General features: G+C 40.3%; 1 protein-coding gene across 4 annotated transcripts in view; it reads left to right on the top strand.

The window, feature by feature from the left end:
- Sctr (secretin receptor) overlaps positions 1 to 23,262 on the top strand; it is a 90,677-nt gene that overhangs the window by 15,329 nt on the left and 52,086 nt on the right. For 2 of the 4 annotated variants that reach the window (XM_087198043.1, XM_004836057.3), the window contains exons 1-2: positions 1,338 to 1,638; positions 22,027 to 22,147. In XM_087198043.1, the coding sequence (XP_087054169.1) occupies positions 1,588 to 1,638; positions 22,027 to 22,147 (172 nt within the window). In that variant the 5' untranslated portion in view covers positions 1,338 to 1,587. Of the gene's footprint in view, positions 1 to 460; positions 604 to 1,337; positions 1,639 to 22,026; positions 22,148 to 23,262 lie in introns of those variants that run through there. The other 2 variants (XM_087198047.1, XM_087198049.1) reach the window with 2 other exon arrangements.

Raw genomic sequence — 23,262 nt, 5'->3', positions numbered from 1 at the left:
CTCTTCGTAGGAAGGTGAGGTGGTAAAGGAAGGAGGAATGGCCAGAACTCATAGGGGTTCCTTATAATCCCAAATGCATCTGCCTGTAGAGCTAGCCTCACTGTGCTTGTGTATGTGTGTGCACAATCCTGTGTGTACGTGTGTATGTATGTGTTAATGAAGAAGGAGAAAGAGGTCAGGAGGGTTAAGTAATTGTTGCTCTCCAAGAAAAAACAAGCATCAAGGAGGGGCTCAGGATTGCTCTTCCACCAACATCTGCTCCCTGCTACTGCCATAGTACTTCCACACACACCCACACACTTATTTCATCAGGCCCTCCATGATTATTTGTGTAGAAAATGTTTCTAGAAGGGAGGCAGTGGTTGTGAATATGCTTTAGGTTGATGTGGGCTGAACACATTGCTGAAAGCACCCCCTCTTCCCTTTAGTATTTCTGCTGGAATTTGCCAACCTCACCTTCACAATAACAGATTTCTTGGGAGGAGGGCTGTTACAGGCTGGAGCTTGTTGCTTTAACAGCTGCTTAGCAGTCTGAGCAGAGGACAGCACCGAGGACCCAGGCTTTCCTCCCGTGGAGTTTCAGAGTTGCAGGCACCTGGCCAGGTAATGGAACTTCCTCTGCTTTCAAGTCCTCGTCTGTCAAAAGGGCATCATATCATTTAGGGCTTTGAGTGATGTGGATGTAAGGTGTCTGGGAGAAAGGGCAAGAAAGGAGACACCAGGGGGAAGGGAGTGAGTACCAGTGCAGAGAAAGAAAAACTGGATCTGCAAGAGCCACTTGGGGGTCCCTGAACTGAGGGGTCAGAAGGCATCCTGCCCAGAACTGAGACTCATTCAGGTTGAGCTGGTCACCCTGAACATCTGCCAAATGCTTAAACAGCCTCCCGGGGACCCCAGGACCTTGAAGGCCTTCATCCAGGCAGTTCAGGGTCAGCCCGGTCCCCAAATGCCTGGGTGAACCAGAAGGGCCTCCCTGTTCTCACCTGATCATCAAAGGCTTCCTTGGGTGATGGGAGTAATGGGAGTGAGACTTCCTGGAATGAGGGAACATGCGTTTACTAATGAAGAAAAGTGAAAATCCGAAATAAAGTTTAAGATAGCTGCCCCTCGGAAATACAGGCAATAGTATTTACCATGCCCCTGCGTCTTTGAACCAGAGGCTGAGTGTTACTAGTGTGTTGTTGGGGTCAGTTGCCCATTTGCACCCAACTATCCTGTGGCTTAGGTCAGTAGACTCCCTGGGAGACGGCTTTTCCAGGGCTGGAGTTGGAGGGAGGGGTGCAGCGTCCCGGGCTGGGCTGAGCTCCCTTCGCCTCGCCTCCTCCCCCTCCAGACCCCGCTGGGTGGAGGCGCGGGCAGCGTTGCTTTCTTATCAAAGAGTCTGGCGGCTTAGTTCGCGCGGGAGCCCAGTCCCAGGAAGAGGAGTCCGGGGACCGCCACGGGTCAGGTCGGGTGGCTCCCTCATGGCTCCTGGAGGAATAGGCTCATCCTAGGCTCTGGGGCGTGCGCCGGCCGCTGAGCTCCGGAGCTGGCAGAGTGCACAGGCCGGCGGCCGTCGGGGCGCCTGCGGGCAGTGCGCTGGGCACCATGCGCCCCAGCCTGTCCCCACTGCTGTTTCTCTCCTGCGCCGCGCACACTGTGAGTATCTCGCCCCTCCAGGGCAGGGGGCCGCCTGTCTGTCCCCTCCAGCGCATGATGGAAGTGCAGGGGACCGGCAAATCTTTCCCCGAGGAGAGGGAGCCCCTCCCTCCCCCAACAACCGCGTGTGCGCTGAGCGTGGGAAGCTCTAAACTAAATCCACCCCCCACTTCACCCTTTTGGGGGGGGGGCGCCTAAATTCCTCCTGGATGGAAAATCTGGAATCGCCCCTGGCAATGCCTAATGTGCGGGCATTTTGCTTCCACAAGGAAACCTCCAAAGTGCTGTTTGAGACTATTATCCTCGCTTTACGGACAAGGAACCCAGGGCTCAGAAAGTCAGGGGAAAATCTTGCCTCAGGTCAGAAAAGGGCTTGGAACCCGCTTCCGTCTGTCCCAAATCCTTGACATTTTCACACGCGCCGCCGGGCTGCAGATGGGAAAAATCTCAGAATGCTCCAACCGAGCTTCTGGTCTGCAACGGGACAGTTTACACCCCTGTCCTGGGGACTTTGGCTTTCTCATGTCCCCTGTCTTACTGCGCCAGGGAGCGACTAGCTGTTCCCCACAACCTAGGTCTAAAGAGGGTCTGAAAGAGAAGAGAAGGCGGGCGGGTGGGTAGTTTGGTTTTCTTTTCCGTAGAAACTCCTTGGATTTCTGGGGTTCTCCCTGTGGTATTTGTGAATGAGAGAGGCTGCACCCAGACTGGCAGGATGGAGCCAGTGGGGAAACGGGCCGGGCTGTGGGGGCAGATTCCAGAACCACTACCATGCCCAGCGTGTCTTCATTCTCCATCCTGGGCAAGTGTTTCCTGGTGTCCATCAACCTTGACTTCCTCTAGTCTGCTCCTGTTTGATTGCAAGAAAAACTTCTACTCCTGGAGTGGAGAGCATTGGCACGCAGGGGATGTGCTCTTTCTATAGCTCCATGGCATTCAGGCATCTGTAATTTGGAAGAGTGTGGCGTGGGCCTCATTCCCAGGACTCACATAACCTAGGAGCCTCTTCTATTCAGTGTCAGTGCTGGTGCTGGAAGGTGCTAGTGAAACAGTACCCACTCATTAGTGTGAACTCCGAGTTTGAGTTTGGGGAAAAGCCATCTGAAAGACTGGGGACAGTTCAGAGCCAAATGCAATCTGGAGGTGTGTTTGTTATTCAGTGCCTGGAGGTGGGAGAGGCAATAGCTCCTTCCTTTGGAGTCTCCTAGCCTCCTTAATTATTTGCAGAAACCCTGAGGTTGTTATAACTTGACTGCAAGACTGAGGCTCAGCCTACTTTTTTGTTCTGTTTTGTTTTAAATTTCAAGGAGGTGTTGACCCTTCCTTAGGTCATCTAAGGAATAATCAAAGGGGAAAATGAGAGACTTTGCTTGGTTCAAGTCTTCAGTGTACCCTGGAAAAGTGCTTCCTTAAACTCTGATTGGATTCCCTCATTTTACAAATGAGCAAACTGACATCCATTGAGAGAACAACAAGTTAGCATAGAGCTGGGATCCTCAACCCTGGGGCTGTGTCCACTGCAGTCCTTGTTTACATGTCATTTCCATACACTCATGGTCTGCATTACAGGGATTCTTGAATATTGGTCACAGTCTTCTAGTTATTTTATGGGCTTATCCTGATACTTCTTGGCAGAAAAGTCATTTAATAAATTAGAGTGGAATTGACCTACTTTGTCTGGAGTATTTCCCAGCCTTTGAAACCCTGCTTTTCTTCGGTTTGACTCTGTATAGTCAAACATTTGATTTCAGAATTCAAGGGTACTAAAAGTAACTTTTTATTCATTTGGGGCTCTCCTTGAGGAAGATCATGGGTATCTTCTGAATGGGAGTCACTGAGTCCAAATTGCTCATTCCTACCCATTCCAGGCAGATGTCAGAGGGTCCTCTGCAAGTGGCAATGGCCAAAAGAGACAGTTTTCAAAGGCCTCCTATAAGAAACACCGAACACACCTTTCTCTAATGCTCTGCCCCTAAGTATCTTGTGGGAGCTTTTACCTGGTATATTATTGTAATTATTTACTAATACCTTTGTCCCCTTAGCCCCTGTAACATGTATACTTTGAACTTGAGCACTGAAACTTTATCTTGTTTATCCTTTACATCTGGAGCCTGTAAGAGGGAGTTCATTGGGTGTATGCTGAATGAATGATGAGTAAATGAAATGATGGCACTCAGAGGAGAGTGTCGCAACAGGTGCAGCTTCATATAGCAACAGTAATGAAGAATCACATCTTGAAAGCAATTATTGCTTGCTAAATTGTATATAAACTTGTCAGGCAATGGAAAAGAGTCCCTCAAGGTAGAGCTTTTAAATCCACGGCACTGGACAAACTACCAACTCGATAACCTTAATGAATTAAGTGGAGTGGTTGGGCTGTTTTTCTCTTCAAACCTGATTTCTTTCTTTCTTTTTCTTTTTTTTTTTTCAAGCCTGATTTCTTAATTTTGATACTGTGTTAGTCACCAAGACAAAATACCCAGATAAATAACCTAAAGGAGAAAAGGCTTATCTTGGCTCATGGTTTCACTGATCTCAGGTCCTGGCAGGTTGCTTTTGGGCCTGTGGCGGCAAGTACATCATGCTGGGAGCATATTTTGCAGGAAATCTGCTCACCTCACAACATCTGAGAGAGAGAGAGAGAGAGAGAGAGAGAGAGAGAGAGAGAGAGAGCGAGCTAGAGACATGCACAAAGGGGCTGGAGTCCCAGTATCCCCTTCCAGGGTACACCCCTCACTTTCCTCCACTAGGCCCCACCTACTGAAGGCTCTACCATTTCCCAGTAGTGTCACAGGCTGGGGACTAAGTCTTTAATATATGGGCTTTGGTGGAATATTTAAGATCCAAACTATAACAAACAACGGGCCAGATAGTTCTCTATTGTGAGGCCTGTCCTGTTGCATTGTACAGCATCTAGCAACATCCCTGATATCTGTCCACTAGAAGCCAGGCATGTCTTTCCAAAGCTGTGACAACAGAAACTGTCTGCAGACATTGCCAAGTGTTGTCTGTCAATAGGGAGGGAAAAATTTCCCTGTAAATCTCTCATGTTCCACTGGAGACAGTAACCAAGCTGACAATAGAGTTCACTGCATGTTGAATTCAGAGCAGTGAGGCTGGTGATGGGGAATCTTGAGTCAAAGCATGGAAACAGGTGTACCTGATAAAAACTTGTTTCTAAGCTATACAAGAAAACTTCTGTAAAGAATGGGTTCCTTGGTCTTTTCTGTCCTCCCTTTCATCTTTTCTGTGCCTATGACCATCCTTCCTCAGTTGATGGCTCAGAAACATGAAATTTCCAAATATGGAGTCTGGCACATAGATGCCTATGTGCCCTCACATGGTGGCCCTCACCCCATCTATGGTGCATCTGGATCCAGAGGCTGACCAGACCTTTGACAGCCTGGTAAGCAGCATTTTAGGAAGGCCCCCAAGGGTAACCTGGGAAGGAGGTTATTGATGACTTTTCAGAGGTGGGTCACTGGAGATTTTCTTTATGAACTTGAAAAATCATTTCTTCATTTTCTGAAGAAGTATTTGTAAATTAAAATAAATTCATAAATGATTGGTGATGATGATGATGGTGGTGCTGGTGGTGATGATGATGATGATGACCCCTTATTTTTTTTTTTGGTACTGGGGATCGAACTCGGGACCTTGCGCTTGCGCAGCAGGTGCCGGAACCACTGAGCTAAATCCCCAGCCCAATGACTCCTTATTGAGCTCCATTCCACACCAGACACAGCCAGGTCCTTCCCAGACTATCTAATTTAATTTTCACAATGTCGTTCATTGCCTGCATTGTGCAGGGGAGGACACTGAGGCTCGGAGAGAGAGGTGAAGGAGCTTGTGGAAGGTCACCTGGCTGGACAGGATGGTGTGGGAATTCACCACTGGTAGTATCCTCTGTCACTAAGGAAACCTGCTCTGGGTTACTTGTTCCCAAGGGGCCATCCTAAAAATTCTCTCCCAAACCTCAAAATGACATTAATTTTCATTTAATCTCATCACTTTATAAAATATAAAACAAATACTGAATTGTACACAGCTCTCAGTGAGCAGGCCAGAGATGAGCTTGGGGGTGACAATTTCAAACAGGATGAAGCACCACTTTCCATATGTTTAGGGAAGTCCCTCTCTTGGCTTTGGCATCACCCTCTGGAGTTCTCACAGAGCTCCCCTTACTTCACTGTGCCCCCATTATCTTCTCTCATAGTCTGAGCCCCAAAACTTCCTATCATGCCCAGGGAAGGCTCAGCCTCTCTTTCTGGCACTTCCTCTTGAAGGCCTAGATTCCTATACAGGATTAGAACTCCACCACTACAGTATCCCCCAACATTGCCCCCAGTTTGGTCCTTTGTAGGCCGATGGCTCTTACCACTGACCTGCACTCAGGCTCCAGGAAACTCTGTAGCCCGAGGTAAACCCACAGCCTCTGATCCTCTCTACTCACATTACAAACAGAAAGCTGCTCAGTACTGTGTGGACTGGAGAAAATAAGAATATCCTGGGCTCACCCAGCCCAAGGATCCATGTTGGATGATTCCAAGGCGCATTTGGGAAGGAGAGTCCCTGGTTAATCCTGTTCTGCAGACTGCCTCAACAGCTGTCAGGATTCTAGAGGTTTCCAGAGTCCTTTCTACAATCTCCCTATGTCCCACCTTGCTTCCCCAACCCCTGGCTTTCAGAGGCGCTCCCTGACATGGACCTGTCTTTTACAATCCTTGACTCCCCACCTGCCCTCTCATTTCCAACAAGGAGATTTGCCTCTCATTTTCTGAGAGTTAAGACTGCTTGGATGGACCTCCTCTGGCCAAGTTCTTACCGTGATAGATGTGTCTAAGTTGCACTCTCTCTTCCCTTCCTTACCATTCATCTCAGTCAGCTGGCTTGTCATAACAAAATACCACAGGCAGACCAGCTTAAACAGCAGAGATTTATTTTCTCACAATTCTGGAGGCTAAAGTCTAGAGCAGGGTCCAGTAAGATTTGGTTTTTGGTGGGGATTCACTCCCTCCCTGGCTTGAAGAGTCTGCTTTGTCCTCACAGCCTTTCCAAAGAGCATGCTGAGCAGGGTGAGCACTTTCTGGTATCTTCTTCCTTTTTTTTTTTTTTCCATTAAGTTTATTGGTACATTTTAGGTATAAAATACAGTTACATTCATCATTGGGATCTTGTACCTTTACATGAATATCTTGGTTCTTATTTTTTTCCCCTTCCCCTGCCCTCCCTTCACCCCCTCCACCCTTCCCTATTTGCAAAGACTTTGTTTCCATTTTTTTTCTTTTCTCATATTTTTTTCTTTCCCCTTCTTTCCTTTCCCCTACCCCTCCCACTTCCCCTACTCTTTTAGACTTTTTCTTCCTATTACACAACATCAATTATACATTTTTAAAATTACAATATCAAAATTTAGAGGACATTACCACAGATTTTACAGAATTTAAAAGGATATAGAAAGCATATTACAAAAATCTTTTTTGAAAAAAATTTGACAACTTCTAAGAAGTACCTTGGAGGACAAATTAATGAAGCTAACTCTGGAGGAAATATAAAATTTGAATAGCACCTATTAAAGAAAGTATATTCCTAGCTTGAAAACCTACCTATATGACAACAGCAGGCTTATAAACATTTTAACTGATAAATTATATCAAGCAATTAAAGCAGAAAAAAGGAAGAACACTTCTCCCCTCATTTTAGGAACTCAACATTGTGCTAATCCTAAAACTGGATAAAGATAATAGAAGAAATGAGTATGAACATAGATGGAAATTTAACAAAACAAACTATTGGAAGTCAGATCTGGCAGTATGTAGAAAGGGGTTTTATTATAGGGATGGCAGTATTGGTTCAGCATTGGAAGATCTACCCCCAAAAGTTATCATTTTAGCAGAGGAAAGGAAAAAGCCATATGATCCTGTCAGTAGTTGCAGAAAAAGTATTGGACTAAATTCTACAGCTGTTCATGGTAAAAGCTGTCAGGAGACTAGAAGTAGAACAGAACCTTCTCAACAGTTAAACCATGTACTCCATACTTCCAGCAAGAATGCCTCATATGAATGGAAAAGATACAATGCTTTCTCCCTAAGGTAGGGAACAAGGGCAGATATGCCTACTTTCATCTGTCCATTAAACTTTGAAACATAGGCCCCAACCAAAATAGTCTGGCAATAAAATGACACAATTAGGATAGGATTGGCAAGATAGAAATAAAATGTTTGTATGTAGATGAAATGATCATCTACAGAGAAAATACTAAAAAATCTCTAGGAGCCCCTAGAAGTTGTATTTGAATTTAGCAGGATTAGAAAACACAAGGTATATATAAAAATTCAGGTCTTTGTGTACTGGTATAAATGAAGAATTGGATATTGAAATTTAAAAGTTATGTAGGAGTACAAAGGACCTAGAAAAGTAAAAAGAAAAAGAAAAAAAAATCAGTGGTGGAAGACATTTATTACCTAATTTTATAACTTCCTCTAAAGCTATAGTAATCAAGGCAGTGCTGGTGTAAGGAAAGACATATAGATCATTAGAATAAAACAGAGAATCTAGAAATAGAACCACACATATATGGTCCATAATTTTGAAAGATTATTTGACATTAACATTTTATAGAAATAAATTCAAGAGGCGAGGAAAACATAATGTTTTCAGCAAATGGTACTAGAACACCTGGTATCCATATGTAAAAAACCCTTAACCTCAACCCTTTATTTCCTTACATAAAAAGAACTTGAAAGGATCTATGAACCTAAATATGAAAGACTAAAACTATAAAACTTTTAAGAAGAAATTATAAGGGAAAATGTTCATGAATTTAGGGTAGGCAAGAACTTCCTAGGATACAAAAATCATGATGTATAAAAGAAAGAAACTGATAAATGAGATTCCATCAAAATTTAGAACTTTAAATGATGTTAAGAAAATGAAAAGTAGTCCTTAAACAGACCATATTTATAATACATATAACCTAAGACCAGAATATATAAAGAACTTTTACAGCTCATTAATAGACAACCCAATTAAAAAGTAGACACAAGAAGATGATAAATAGCCAGTACAGCACAAGGAAAGGTGTGCAACACTAGAATCAGAAAAATACTAATCGGTAAAATAACAAGATTGAATTATACACTCATTAGGGAGATGAAGTTAAAAGTTTTACAAGAACGAATATCAGCTTAGGTGTGAACCATTAGAACCGAATGTAAAATGATGATACCATTTTGGAAAACAATTTAGAAATTTCCTGTATTACTGTTAAGAACCAACAGTTCTGTTCTTAAGTTTTTATTAAGAGGATGAAAACACATGTTCACAATAGATTTGTACATACAAGTTGACTATCACTTATCTGAAATTCTTGGGACCAGAAATGTTTCAGATTTTGGTTTGAAATCCACTTGATCTGCAAAGAGGATAGCCACTCCTGCTTTTTTTCAGGTACCTGTCAAATGGAGTATTGTTTTCCACCCTTTAATTATCAGTCTATGAGTTTCTTCTTGAATTAAATGTGTTTCTTGTATGCAGCATATTGTTTAGATCTTGCTTCTTGACTCATTCTGCCAGTCTATTTCTTTCGATTGGTGAATTGAGAACATTAACATTGATGGTTATAACAGATACGTATTGACTTATCATTGTCATGACTTTTTCTTTTTGTTGGATTCTCCTCCTTTGCTTTTAATTTCTTGTTGCACCCAATGGATTCATTCTGCTGGGCTTCCTGGAGTTGTGATCCTCTTTGTCTTTTCCTAGGATATTGCCTAAAATTGTTTGGAGTGCTGGTTTGGTATTCATGAAGTTCCTGAGGTCCTCTTTATCATGAAAGTGTCTTATTTCTCCATCAGTTTTGAAAGATAGTTTTGCAGGGTGCATCAATCTGGGTTGGAGGGTGTTTTCTTTTAGGGCTTGGAATATGTCACTCCAAGCTCTTCTTGCCTTGATGGTTTGTGTTGAGAAGTCTGCTGTGATTCTGATGGGCTTTCCTTTGTATGTGATTTGTTTCTTTTCTCTGACTGCTTGGAGAACTTTGTTCTTCTGTTGGATTTCTGGAGCCTTAACTATTATATGCCTATGTGTAGATGTTTTTTGCTCATGGCTATTTGGAGTCCTATATGCCTCACTTATCTGTATGTCAAGTTCTTTTCCCCTGCTTAGGAAGTTTTCTGTCATCACTTCTGTGAACAGTTTTTTTTCTGCCTTCTGCACTCTCTCCTGTTTCTTTGTTGACTCCAATCAGTCTTATGTTATTCTTCTTTGCATTGTCTAGCAGCTGCTGGATTGATTTCTCTTGGTCCCTTACAATTTTAAAGCAATTTTTCTTTTCCTGGTCACTAATTGCAATCTTATCTTCTATATCTGAGATTCTGTCTTCACATTGGCTCATTCTGCTGTGAAAATTTTCAGTGGAGTTTTTAATCTCCTGGAAATTTGTTTGCATCTGTTTTACAGATTCCATTTGTTTTCTATGTGGGATTCCATCATGTTCCTTGGCTCCTCTATTTTTTAATCTGTGTCCTCTGTAGATTTATTAATCATGTCTTGCACTATGGGCACAATCTCTGTTGTTATGTGAGAAATTATTTTTTATTTAATTTTTCCCAGATCCTCTTTTGTTGCCAATTCAGGGAGTCAAGGTGGTTGAGTGTCAGAGTGTTCCATCTCATTTCCCTTCGGGGTTGCTTTAGGTGATCTGGAAGTCTGGTTTTGAGACTTGTTTACGTGTCTTCTCATGAGGGGATGGGGGGGTGTTTGTTGTTGGTGCCCTCGTGGTGGCTCACCTCCTCTGTGCTGGGGGTGGTTGTGGTACAGCAGCCCGGAAGCCTCTTCATGGGTTCTGGGAGCAGCTCACCTCCTGTGTGGTGGAGGTGGTGTTGGTATGGTGGCCCGGGAGCCTCTTCTGGTATCTCTTCTTATAAGGACATGAATCCTTTTGGATCAGGACCCTACCCTTATAACCTCATTTAACCTTGATTAGCTTTTTAGAGATCCTCTGGACTTTTCTGGGGGAGTCCCAGTGATTCATGTAGCACTGCCTTCCTACATAGTGGTTCCCTGGCTGAGAGGCCCTTCCTCATTCCCATCACTTCATCCCTCTGCCTTTGGCTCAAGCATGGACTTCCCTATCAAGGTGTTCCCACCCTGAGGGCCACATCTCCAGTGTCTCCCTCACTTTTTTGTCATTGCATTGTGTCCCATTGGCCTCTCTGCAGCCTCTTGGAGACCATGAGCTTCAAGGGCAGGAGCTCTTCATGTCTTCAGTGATGAGCAGAGTGCTGGGTGTACAGTAGGTGCTCAATAAGTAGTTGCTGACATTTTGTATTTTGAAGTGGTTAAATGATAGTGAATTCTTCCTTCTTCTTTTTCATAATATACACTATACTATTACTTGAAATTGTCTTTTGAAATTGTCTTTTTCCAATCTCAAGTTGGCAGACAAATAGTTGCTTTATAAAGGGTGAACAGCAAAATGATGTTTTGTCTCACCACTTCAGAATTTAATAATTTTTGTTATATCTTCTCCCACATTTTTCAGATTTAGATGTCCAAAATTAAACTACACAATACCTAACAGAACTCTTTCAAATCTTTTCTCTTTTTTATTGATGTCTTCTTCATTCTTCATTATTCATTATCCTCCCTCCCTCCCCTCTCCCTCCTTCCTCTCTCTCTCTCTCTCTCTCTCTCTCTCTCTCTCTCTCTCTCGCCTGGGTTATTCTATGGCTTTCTAAATGCCAGAATAGGGCTATCTATAACTTCCAAGTTATTATGCATCAGGAAGGGGAGAGATTGACCCTACTCCCATTGCAATACCAAATTTTCAAAAGAAGGTAAATTTTTCCAAACTGGGTTATTTTTTCTCTTTTGGTCCAATTAGTGAGATGGGGCCCTACAATATAAACCAACCAACACAAAGGTGAAAGGCCCTTTCCAAAGAAGAGTTGTTGGCTCATAGGCTGAGCAGACATCTCAAAATATGTCTACCATCTGGAAAAATATCCCAGAGAAAGGACAATGGAAGTTCCTCACAGAATCATATAGCACCAGTTGTGAACCTGTACACTGTAGTGGGCCAAACCTTGACTAAGCACAGAATGAGGCAAAGGGTGGTTTTTCTTACAGAGATACAGTTTGAGGTGTACAGACTCATAAAGCTTACAACTTCACACTTTTTCTTTAAAAATTATCATAGATTATACCCTAGCAAAACCAAAATTGAATTTAAAATATAGGAGTTTTAAAAAGTGTAATTCACCAGGAAAGCAATGGATGGATGTCAATTTCAGTTCTGCAACACTCCTAGAAATAAATTAGCTAAGGAGGTCAAAGGGCTCCTCAAAGAAAGGCTCAGAGAAGTTACCACAGTATTGTACAGATTGTTCCATTCAGATGCCAGAAGAACAGCTATGGGATGCAGTTGATGAGGCAAAGGCCCATGAATTTTGTGATCAACAAGAAAAAAGAAATTTGATTTAATCCAAGAAAAGAAAAAAAGTTATACAAAAAATTTTTCTGGCCCAAATATTTAGAAAGTCAAACTTTGACCTGATTTTAGCAATATAAAAATTGCTGGGCCGGGGATTTAGCTCAGTGGTTTTGCCCCCTGCTGCGCAAGCGCAAGGACCCGAGTTGCATCCCCGGTACCAAAAAAACCCAAACAACAACAACAAAAACTGCAGATGTAATGATGGCTTAGACTCAAACTCTGAAGCTAAACAGGAAAAAAAATGTATGTTTTTCTTTGGCTAAGAAAAATAATAAAGTAATAAAGGAAATACTAATAATTTTTTTTCTGAGAATCTCTTATTAAATGTTTGGGAAGATTTTTAAAAATGTGCTTAGGATATCAGATTTACAGTGGCAGATTAGGCATATGTGTTTATTCTGCCTGTGGAAATGCTCTTAAAGCATCAATGAAAGAACAAAAAGGGTATCAGTACACAAAGCCAGTGAGAACAAGGTAAGAAACAACAATGAAGCAGAGATTTCAAAAAATTTTTGCAAAATGGAAAATGAATGAAAAAGTCAGAGCAGAGTGGGAATAAAGGCATCCTAAACGCTGACATGGGGTAGAAGAGCAACTCTATGGTGGGCCTGCAGCACCCTGGAAGGGCCCCTACAGGGAGGAGGGTCACCATGGGTCCTGACAGTGGGCCCCCCCCAGCCTGATCATATTACAGTGAGGGCCACAGGTCAACATGCTGTTGTGGCCCACATGGTTCCAAGGATGGCATTAGTGCCTCAAGCTTAAATATGACATCAAGGAAGGGCTCCAATGTGGAAATAAGAGCAAACAGACAAAAAAGCCCATACACACCAAAGGAATTCAGAGGAATCAGAGACTATGCAGAGAGAAGAAAAATGTAAAATCCACCACTACAGTTAATATTCGGAAATAACAGTTGCTATGATTTGAATGTGTTCCTGAAGTTCATGTGTTGGAAACTTAATCATCAAATTCATTTTTTGGGGGGGTGGGTACCGGGGTTTGAACTCAGAACCTTGCACTTTCGAGGCAGGCAGCAGAACCACTAAGCTAAATCCTCGGCATCAAATTCATATCTTGATGGCATTTGGAGATGGGACCTTTAGGAATCAATTAGGGTTCTATTAAGTCATAACAGTGGGGCCCCCATGATAGGTCAGAGGAAGAGACCTGAGCTCGTGTGCTTGCTTTCTTCTGTGTGGTGGTTTTCCTGTCCTCCATGTTAAGATGCAGTGCAAAAGCCCTCTCCAGATATTGGGACCATGCTCTCCGACTTCTCAGCCACCAGAATGATGAGGCAAATAAATGTTTCTTTACAAATTTTATGATATTTTGTTATAGCAACAGAAATGGGCTAAGACAGTTTTTTAAAAAGGATTCTGGCCCTACAGAACAAGAAGGGGATGGTGTGGAAAAGGAGTCATATGGAATGAGAACAGCTTCTTAGAAATGAAATGTATAAAAACAAAACCTTCATTGAAAACACTCCACAGATAATGCCAAGGAAATCTCCCAGGAAGATCACAAAGAGGAAATGGTAGAGTAGTAAAAACAAAAAGGTTACAGGATCAATCCAAATTGTCCAATATTCAACTAACATGAATTCCAGAGAGATAAAGAAGATAAAAGGAGTAAAGAATAAAATGAAAAACATTTAAAAAACTTTCCAGAAATGAACATGTTTTACTCAAACAATGAGTAAAAAGAAAACAGTTTCTCCAAGACATTTCAAAATAACTAAAAATAAAAACATCCTAAATAATTTTAAAGGGAAAAAAATTCATATATAAAAAATTTGCAATCAAGTTTGCTTTGTTATCAACTGTATAGGAAGAGAGACGGAAAAATGCCTTCAAAATTTGGGAAGAAAATTATTTCAACCTAGAATTCTCTCCTCAAATTATTAGTTTGAAATTAATCAGTTTTCCGAGGGTAGGAGGCATAGTTCAGTGGCAGACCACTTGCCTACTTGTGCAAGGCCCTGGGCTGGATCCTCAGCACTTAGAAAAAAAAAATTTACTACCCATGTATGTTTTCATAGAAGTTTCTAGAAAAGTCTGTGCTTCTGTAGAACAAGAGAGCAAACCAAGGAAAATGACATGGAATGTAGAAAACAGAATTCCACACAGGAGAGGAGGGGAGGTGACACCTAACCCACAGAGAGGTAGCAGACCCCTGGGGAGTGGGCAGGAACAGGGACCTGGGAGAGAGGTCTCCAGAGGAAAAACAAATAGGACTATCGATATGTGTGACAGAGATGTAGGACCACTTGTAGAAATTAGCCATAGGTACACAGAAACTAATCAAATGAAACAACACAGCAATTACTGACCGCAGGAAAAACAAAATGTACAAGAGACACATAATCATTTTATGTGACTTGACTCAGCAGTGAACAATATTTCATAGTCAAAAGAAGTCATTATCAATACAGACCATTTATTTCACTAAAAATTGAATGAAGAGAAGAATATATAATCTAGGGGGAGAGAAATATATTTCAGGGATATTTTAAAATATCTAATTCTTTGTGTCTTTTGTAATAGGAAGTTTTGAATGTCTTGATAAACCAAGAAGTAGCAGTATAACAATTTTAAAATAAGAGAATAAAAATGAAAATAAAATAAAGACCTAAAACAGTAGTACCTGGAGAGCAGGTAGAGATTAGGGTAGAGAACTGCTATTTTTCATTTTAAACTGTTAACTAGTCCATTTTATATTTTATTAGTACAAGTAAAAGTAAAAGAAAAAGCATACTTAAAAATTTTTCAAACTCTTTAAAGGTATCTTTAAAAATGAAGGCCTGTTGTTTAGCAATTTTTTCATCTTCATTTATCTCTTTCTCATATGTACTTCAAGAAAACTCATACTTAATAATTTTAAAGTTAATAAGCACATAAAGTGTATATTTAAATATACAAATACATATATATTGTCTCTCCTCCCCTTCTTTTTTTTTTTTTTTTTTTAAGTACTAGGGATTGAATTCAGGACCTTGCACTTGCAAGGCAGGCACAGTGTCACTGAGCTAAATTCCCAGCCCTCTCCTCCCCTTCTTAAGGTTAATTTAGATCATTTCATATTCTCCCACCAACCGACCTTCCAGGTGGCTATTCACTGAGCACAGTGCTCTTCCCAGTCATTTCCAACAGCTGTGATGACTCATTCTTCTTCTCCACTGGTCACCACCTGGAAGCTGTGGACTCAGGCCTTTCAGCAAAATATTGTTCCTGTCACGCAGACACTAGTGGACACCATGCATTTCTTTAATTGGTATATTATCACCACACAAAATGATCTCTGTCTATTACATTTTAGTGGAAGGATCATGGGTTAAAAGAAATGTGGGTTGAGCTATTTTATATCCATTACGCTGGCCATTATAAAACAATAATAACAACAGTAAAATAAGAAGTGTCAGCAAGGACATGCAGGAATTGGAGACCTTTTGGATGGCTGATAAGAATGTAAAATGCTATAGCTGCTATGAAAAATAGTTTGGTGGTTCCTAAAAAAAATTAAATACAGTATTACCATATGATCCAGCAATTCCATGTCTGGAATTACAGAAAGTCCTCAATTTATGATGGTTTGACTTAGGATTTCTGACTTCACAATGGCAGGAAAGCCATAAGCATTGAGCAGCATACTTTGCATTTGGATATTTTCCCAGCCCAGGGATAAGTGGTCCAGTCCTATCTGGTGATGCTGGGTAGTAGCAGCAAAACACAGCTCCCAGTCAGTCACATGATCACAAGGCAAGACAAGTGATAGCCTATTACAAGGTATTGTGTGGCGGAACTGTGATGTTCAGGAGAGTAGGCCCCATAAATGCATTATAAATTTAAGATAATTTTAATTTACCACAAGCTTATCAGGAAATGAAACTCCTTATAAGTCAATGAACAACTGTATTTAGATCTTTGAGTTCTTTCATTAACAGGATGTACTTTTTGGCATAAAAGTTCAACATATGTTTGTTAGATTAAGTCAGTTCTAAATGTGTTGTGCTTTGCATCTGGACTATTCCCCCAAATATCATGTGTTTAAGGTCTTATTCACCAGCTTGGTAGAAACTTTAAGTGGGGACTAGTTGGAGGTCTTCAGGTCATTGGGAGCACATCTTTGAAGGGGACAATGGCAATCCCCAGACCCTCTTCTTTTTCTTTCTTTCCAGTGCTGAGGTGAAAGGGTGGCTCCTTATATGCTCCTGCTAGGATGTGCTGCCACAAGTCCAATGCAATGAAAGCCCATTGATCATGGGCTGAAATCTACAAAACTTTGAGCCAAAATAAACTTTTCTAAGTTGATTGAGCTCAGGTGTTGGTTACAGTGATGAAAGCTAACACAAAGTGGAATTGTATTTTTAAGTTGGTGTCCATATGTTCATTGCTAATATTGAAAATAGAGTTCATTTGTAAGTGCTTGGCTTATATACTGGAAGCCTTGCTGGACACATTTATTAGTTCTAGGAAATGTTTTTAAATTCCTTGTGACATTCTGGATTGACAAACATGTTATCTGCAAATAAATGTTCCTCCTTCCTGATCTATGTGCTTTTATTTCCTTTTCTTGCCTTATTGTGCTGGTTAGAACTTCCAGTAGTACACTGAATAAGAATCAGAAACCTAGACAGTCTCTTCTTAATGCCATTCTTAGGGGAAAAATTCAGTCTCAATATTTCTTTTCAGCTGTAGATTTTTGGAGATTCTCTTGATCAAGTTGAAGAAATTCTCCCTTGTTCCTATTTTTTGCAGAGGTTTTTTTTTTTCATGAGTGGGTGTTGAACTTTGTTGAATAATTTTTCTGTATAGATTTATATTTTCATGAGATTTTTCTTCTTTATCTGTTAGTTTGGTGGTTTTCATTGATTGATTCTCAATATTGAACATGTATTGTTTAGAGGTGTGTTACTTAGTTTCTCTATTGGGGATTGTCTTCTATTCTCTCTGTTATTGATACTTAGTTTGAGTCCATTGTAGTCAGAAAACACATTCAGTTTGATTTTAGTTCTTTTAAAATTTTCAGGATTTTTTTATGGCCCAGAGTATGGTCTTCTTGTTATATATATTCTATGGACACTTGATGAAAATGTGCATCCTGCTGAGGTTGAATAAAGTGTTCTATGAATGTTGATTAGATTGTGTTGGTTAATAGTATTTTTCTGTATCCTTGATGATTTTCTGTACATTGTTGAGAGAAGAGTCTGTAGTCTTCAACTAAGATTGTAGATTTGTCTGTTTCTCCTTTCAATTTTATTGATTTTTGCTTCATTTATTTTATAGCTTTGTTTTATGCCTACACACTTAGGATCATCATGTGGTTTTAAGGCTTTGCTTTTTTATCATTATGCAGTGTCTCTGTCTCTGGTCGTTTTTTGCTCTATGCGCTATCTAATGTTCCCCCCGCCCCATTAACTTTATTGGTACATTTTAGGTATAAAATACAGTTACATTCATCATTGGGATCTTGTACCATTACATGAGTCTCTTGGTTCTTATTTTTTTTCCCCTTCCCTTGCCCTCCCTTCACCCCCTCCACCCTTCCCTATTTGCAAAGACCTTGTTTCCATTTCTCTCTTCTCATATTTTTTCCTTTCCCTTTTTTCCCTTCCCCTACCCCTCCCAATTCCCCTGCTCTTTTTGACCTTTTCTTCCTGTTACACAATATCAGTTATACATTTTTTAAATTACAGTATTAAGATCTAGGAGACATTACCACAGATTTACAGAATTTAAAAGGATATAGAAAGCATATTACAAAAATCTTTTTTGAAATAAATTTGACAACTTCTAAGAAGTAACTTAGAAGACAAATTAATGAAACTAACTCTGGAGGAAATATAAAATTTGAATAGCACCTATTCAAGAAAGTATATTCCTAGCTTGAAAACCTACCTATATGACAACAGCAGGATCATAAACATTTTAACTGATAAATTATATCAAACATTTAAAGCAGAAAAAAGAAGGAACACTTCTCCCCTCATTTTAGGAAATCAACATTGTGCTAATCCTAAAACTGGCTAAAGATAATAGAAGAAAAAAGTATGAACATAGAAATTTGTTTAACAAAACAAACTCTTAGAAGTCAGATCTGGCAGTATGTAGAAAGTGGTTTTATTATAGGGATGGCAGTGTTGGTTCAGCATTGGAAGATCCACCCCTAAAAGTCATCATTTGAACAGAGGAAAGGAGAAAGCCATATGATCCTGTCACTAGTTGGAGAAAGAGTATTGGACTAAATTCTACAGCTGTTCATGGTAAAAGCTATCAGGAGACTAGAAGTAGAACAGAACCTTCTCAACAGATCAAAGACATGTACTCCATACTCCCAACAAAAACTCCTTCTATGAATGGAGACGATACAATGTTTTCTCCCTAAAGTGGGGAACAAGGGCATGTATGCCTACTCTTCATCTGTCCATTAGACTTTGAAACATAGGTCTAAACCAAAATAGTCTGGCAATAAAATGACACAACTAGGATAGGATTGGCATGGCAGAAGCAAAATCTTTATATGTAGATGAAATGATCATCTACAGAGAAAATACTAAGAAATCTCTAGGAGCCCCTAGAACTTGTACTTGAATTTAGTAGGATTAGAAAACACAAGGTATATATAAAAATTCAGGTCTGTGAATACTTGCTATAAATGAAGAACCAGATATTGAAATTTAAAAGTTATGTAGGAGTAGAAAGGACCCAGAAAAGCCAAAAACAAAAACAAAAACAGTGTTGGAAGATGTTTAGCACCCAATTTTAAGACTTCTTCTAAAGCTACACTAATCAAGGCAATGTTGGTGTAAGGAAAGACATATAGAGCATTTGAATAAAACAGAGAATCTAGAAATAGAACCACACATATATGGTCCACTGAGTTTTGAAAGATTATTTAACATTAGCATTTTATAGAATATAAACTCGATTCAAGAGCCGAGGAAGAGATAGTGTCTTCAGCAAATGGCACTACAACACCTGGTATCCATATATAAAAAATTAATCTCAACCCTTTTTTTCCATACATGAAAATAACTTGAAGGGATCTATGAACCTAAATAAGAAAGTCTAAAAGTATAAAACTTTAAGAAGAAATTATAAGGGAAAATATTTATGAATTCAGGGTAGGCAAGAACTACCTAGGATACAAAAAACATGATGTATAAAAGAAAAAAAATTGATAAATGAGATTCCATCCAAATTTAGAACTTTAAATGACATCATTAAAATGAAAAGTAGTCCTTAAACAGACCATATTTATAATGCATATAACCTATGCGCAGAATATATAAAGAATTCTTAGAGCTCATTAATAGACAACCCAATTAAAATGTAGACATAAGAAGATGATAAATAGCCAGTATAGCACAAGGAATGGTGTGCAACTCTAGAATCAGAAAAATACTAATCAGTACAATAATAAGATTGAATTATACACTCATTAGGGAGATGAAGTCAAAAGTTTTAAAAGCCTAGTCATGACTCTTTCTTTTTGTTGGATTCTCCCCCTTTGCATTTAATTTGTCATGCCCAATGGATTTATTCTGCTGGGTTTCCTGAGGTTGTGATCCTCATTGTCTTTTCCTAGGGTATTGTCTAAAATTTTTTCGAGTGTCAGTTTGGTATTCATGAAGTTCCTGAGATGCTGTTTATCATGAAAGTATCTTATTTCTCCATCCATTTTGAAAGATAGTTTTGCAGGGTACATCAATCTGAGTTCGAGGCTGTTTTCCTTTAGGGCTTGAAATACATCACTCCAAGCTCCTCTTGCCTTGTGGGTTTGCATTGAGAAGTCTGCTGTGATTCTGATGGGCTTTCCTTTGTATGTGATTTGTTTCTTTTCTCTCACTGCTTGTAGAATTTTATTCTTCTGTTGAATTCCTGGAATCCTAACTATTATATGCCTATGTGTAGATTTTTTTGATTAAGGCTAGCTGGAGTCCTATATGCCTCACTTATCTGTATGTCAAGTTCTTTTCCCCTCCTTGGGAAGTTTTCTGCCATCACTTCTGTGAAGAGATTTTTTTATGTCATCTGCACTCTCTCCTCTTTTTTCATTGACTCCAATCAGTCTTATGTTATTCTTCTTTGCATTGTCTCGCAACTGCTGGATTGATTTCTCATGGTCCCTTACAATTTTAAAGCAATTTTTCTTTTCCTGGTCACTAATTACAATCTTTTCTTCTATATGTGAAATTCTATCCTCACATTGGTTCATTCTGCTGCGCAGACTTTCAATGGAGTTTTTAATCTCCTGGAAATCTGTATCTGTTTTATGGATTCCATTTGTTTCCTATGTTGGGATTCCATCATGTTCCTCAGATCCTCTATTTTTTTATCTGTGTCCTCTCTAGATTTATTAATCATGTCTTGCACCATAAGCAAAATCTTTGCTGTTATCTGAGTAATTATATCTGATTTCATTTTTCCCCGATTCTCTTTTGTTGTGAGTTCAGAGAGTCCAGGTGGTTGAGTATCAGATTGTTCCATCTCATTTCCCTTTGGGGTTGCTGTAGGTGATCTGGAAGTCTGTTTTTGAGGCTTGTTTATGTGTCTTCTCATTTCCATCAGCGGGGGAGGGGGGGTGCTTCTGGCTCCCATGTGGCTCACCTTCTGTGCCTAGGAGCTTGGGATGGCAGTGGGGGAGCTTCCTTCCGGGTGCTGGGACTGGCTGAGCTTCTCTGCCCTAGGAGCCTGGCATGGAGGCGATCAGCTTCCTTCCGGCTGCTGGGACCGGCTCACCTTCTTGGCCCTAGTATCTAGTTAATGTAGTCACTGTGGCTTTCTTTGATCAGTGTTTGCATGACTTATTTTTCTCTACCCTTTCAATTTACCTATATATCATTTTACTTAAATATTTTACCATTAAATTTCCTGTAGATAATACATAGTTTAATTGTGTTTTAAAATGCAGCATGTCTGAAAGTAGTGGTGACTTTGCTGCCTTCTCCCAGAGTTTTTGTTTATTTAGAGCATTTTGGAGTTTGTCTTTGTTCCCACGGATATGCCCCCCTGCTCTTTATGTTGGAATTTTTGTCTACAAAGCATTGGTGTAGGGCTGAATAACAGGGTGTCAGACTTGGTCCTTGACCTCTTGGAAGGCTAGTTTCTGAAATCTAGATCCCGGATATATGATTTTAGTCATATCCTATAACCATCATGAACCATGAGACAGTAGTTTCCTTCTGTCTCTTTTTAGGAGTATTCCAAGAACTGACTAAGTTAATGTATGTAAGAAGACTCTGTAATATTAAAATTTTATATCCATATTTTGTAAGCAGAATAGGAGTCCCATTTATTCATCTGTAAAATTGTGCATTCACTTATTCATCCAGCATACATATCACATGTCTGACACCAGTGAGATAGTGGAGTGATGCTACACAAATGTAACTTTGAAAGAGGCAGGGAGTCAGGACTACATGCCTGTCCCTCCTCCATGCTGTCCATCTCCTCCTGCAGTCACATTTGTCCAACCTGGACACATGTTCTTCTTCTATGGGGAAAGGAAATGGCTAACAGTAGGTTCCAAAGACTTGTCTAAATCAAATCTTCTTTCAAAAACAGATACCCACACAGTTGGAGAGCAGAAATTAATCTTACAAAATAGTAGCAAGGTGTGCAGGAAGCAAACAGTTTGGTGGACTTGGGATCCTCCATTAACTGAAGAGCAGACAAGCTATAGATTGTGGGAGCATCTTGGCTGCCCTGGCTGTGTACTGTATTCTCTCCCGGGAGAGGTTGCCTTTGCCTTCCTGCCAACTAGGAGCTCCTTGCAGGCTTTGCCTTGCTCATTTTTAATGCCTATTATCTAGCCCCATTCTTTCTCACAGAAATTCTCTGTGTGATAGGATCAATTGGAAGCAGTGATGAGTGTCCTTGGTCTTGGACTTGCAGGCTGGAGCACTGACCCGACTGTGTGATGTGCTGCGCGTGCTGCATGAGGAACAGGACCAATGTCTACAGGAGCTCTCCAGGGACGGGAAAGGGGATTTGGGCCTGGAGCCACTAGAACCAGGTAGGAGATTCTCTCAGCTGAATATGCACTTGTATCCAGTTCCTGTGGGCCAGGATGGAATGTGGGCTCCGTCCAGCTTTGCTCACTCAACCAGCGGGGATCTGGTAAGCAGTCTGTGCACAGACCCAGAAGCTAGCAGCTCCTCTCCTCCTCTGTGCAGCATGTGGGGACAGCTAGCACTTTCTTACCATCAGCTCCTGTATGCAGGCTTCATCAGTGAAGGTTTGGTGGGAACTGCTGTGGAAGGTGGTTTGGTATCATTGTTACTGTAACCTCCACTGCCCATTTGATGAGCAAAGAAGGTGGAAATGCAGTGTGGGGCCAAAGAAACTTGTCATCCCATACTTCTGACACTCACTGGTTATGTGATCAGAAGCAAATTATTTAGCCCCCTGAGCCTCAGTTTTCTGTAGCGCATAGGTGATAATGTCTATTTCTAGATGAAGTAAAGTATGTGAAATATAAGACCTTTGTAAATATTGCTAATTTCAATATTATTATTAATTGACACTTTATAATTAGTTCTAAATTTAAATGTTAATTTTTTCCCCTTTCTTAACTTCTCTTCTTGCTCCTTATCATCTAAAGGTGTGGTATTAAGAAAAGAATCTATTGTGAGTTTTCAAAGAAACGTTTGTATCCGATGGTTCACAGCAGCATTATTTGTAATACTCAAGAGTGAAGATAACCCAAATATCCATCAATTGATGAATGGATAAACAATGTGACATATTATATAATGGACTATTATTCAGCTTTTTAAAATTAATTATATTGGTACATTTAAAGTATACAGTATAATGACATTCATCATTGGAAATTTGCACCTTTACATAATCCATCTTGGTTCTTATTTTTTCCCCATTTCCCTGCCCTCCCTTCAGCCCCTCCACCGCTCCCTCCCTACAGACTTTGTTTCCAATTTTTCTTTTTCTCATATTAATTCCATTCCCTTCTTTCCTTTCCCCTACCCCTCCCACTTCCCCATCCCCTTTGCACCTTTTCTTCCTATTTCACAATATCTATTATAACTTTTAGTCTTTATTTACACTTTCAGTTTCTCACACTAGAGAAACTATTTGGTATTTACACACGTGTGTCCTGTTTATTTCACT

Source organism: Heterocephalus glaber, unplaced genomic scaffold (assembly GCF_053883595.1).
Source record: "Heterocephalus glaber isolate CG9 unplaced genomic scaffold, H.glaber_assembly_v1.0 deba00000347, whole genome shotgun sequence".
NCBI lineage: Eukaryota > Metazoa > Chordata > Mammalia > Rodentia > Bathyergidae > Heterocephalus > Heterocephalus glaber.
Note: the sequence above shows the minus strand (reverse complement) of the source record. Positions and strands in the feature narration are given on the sequence as shown.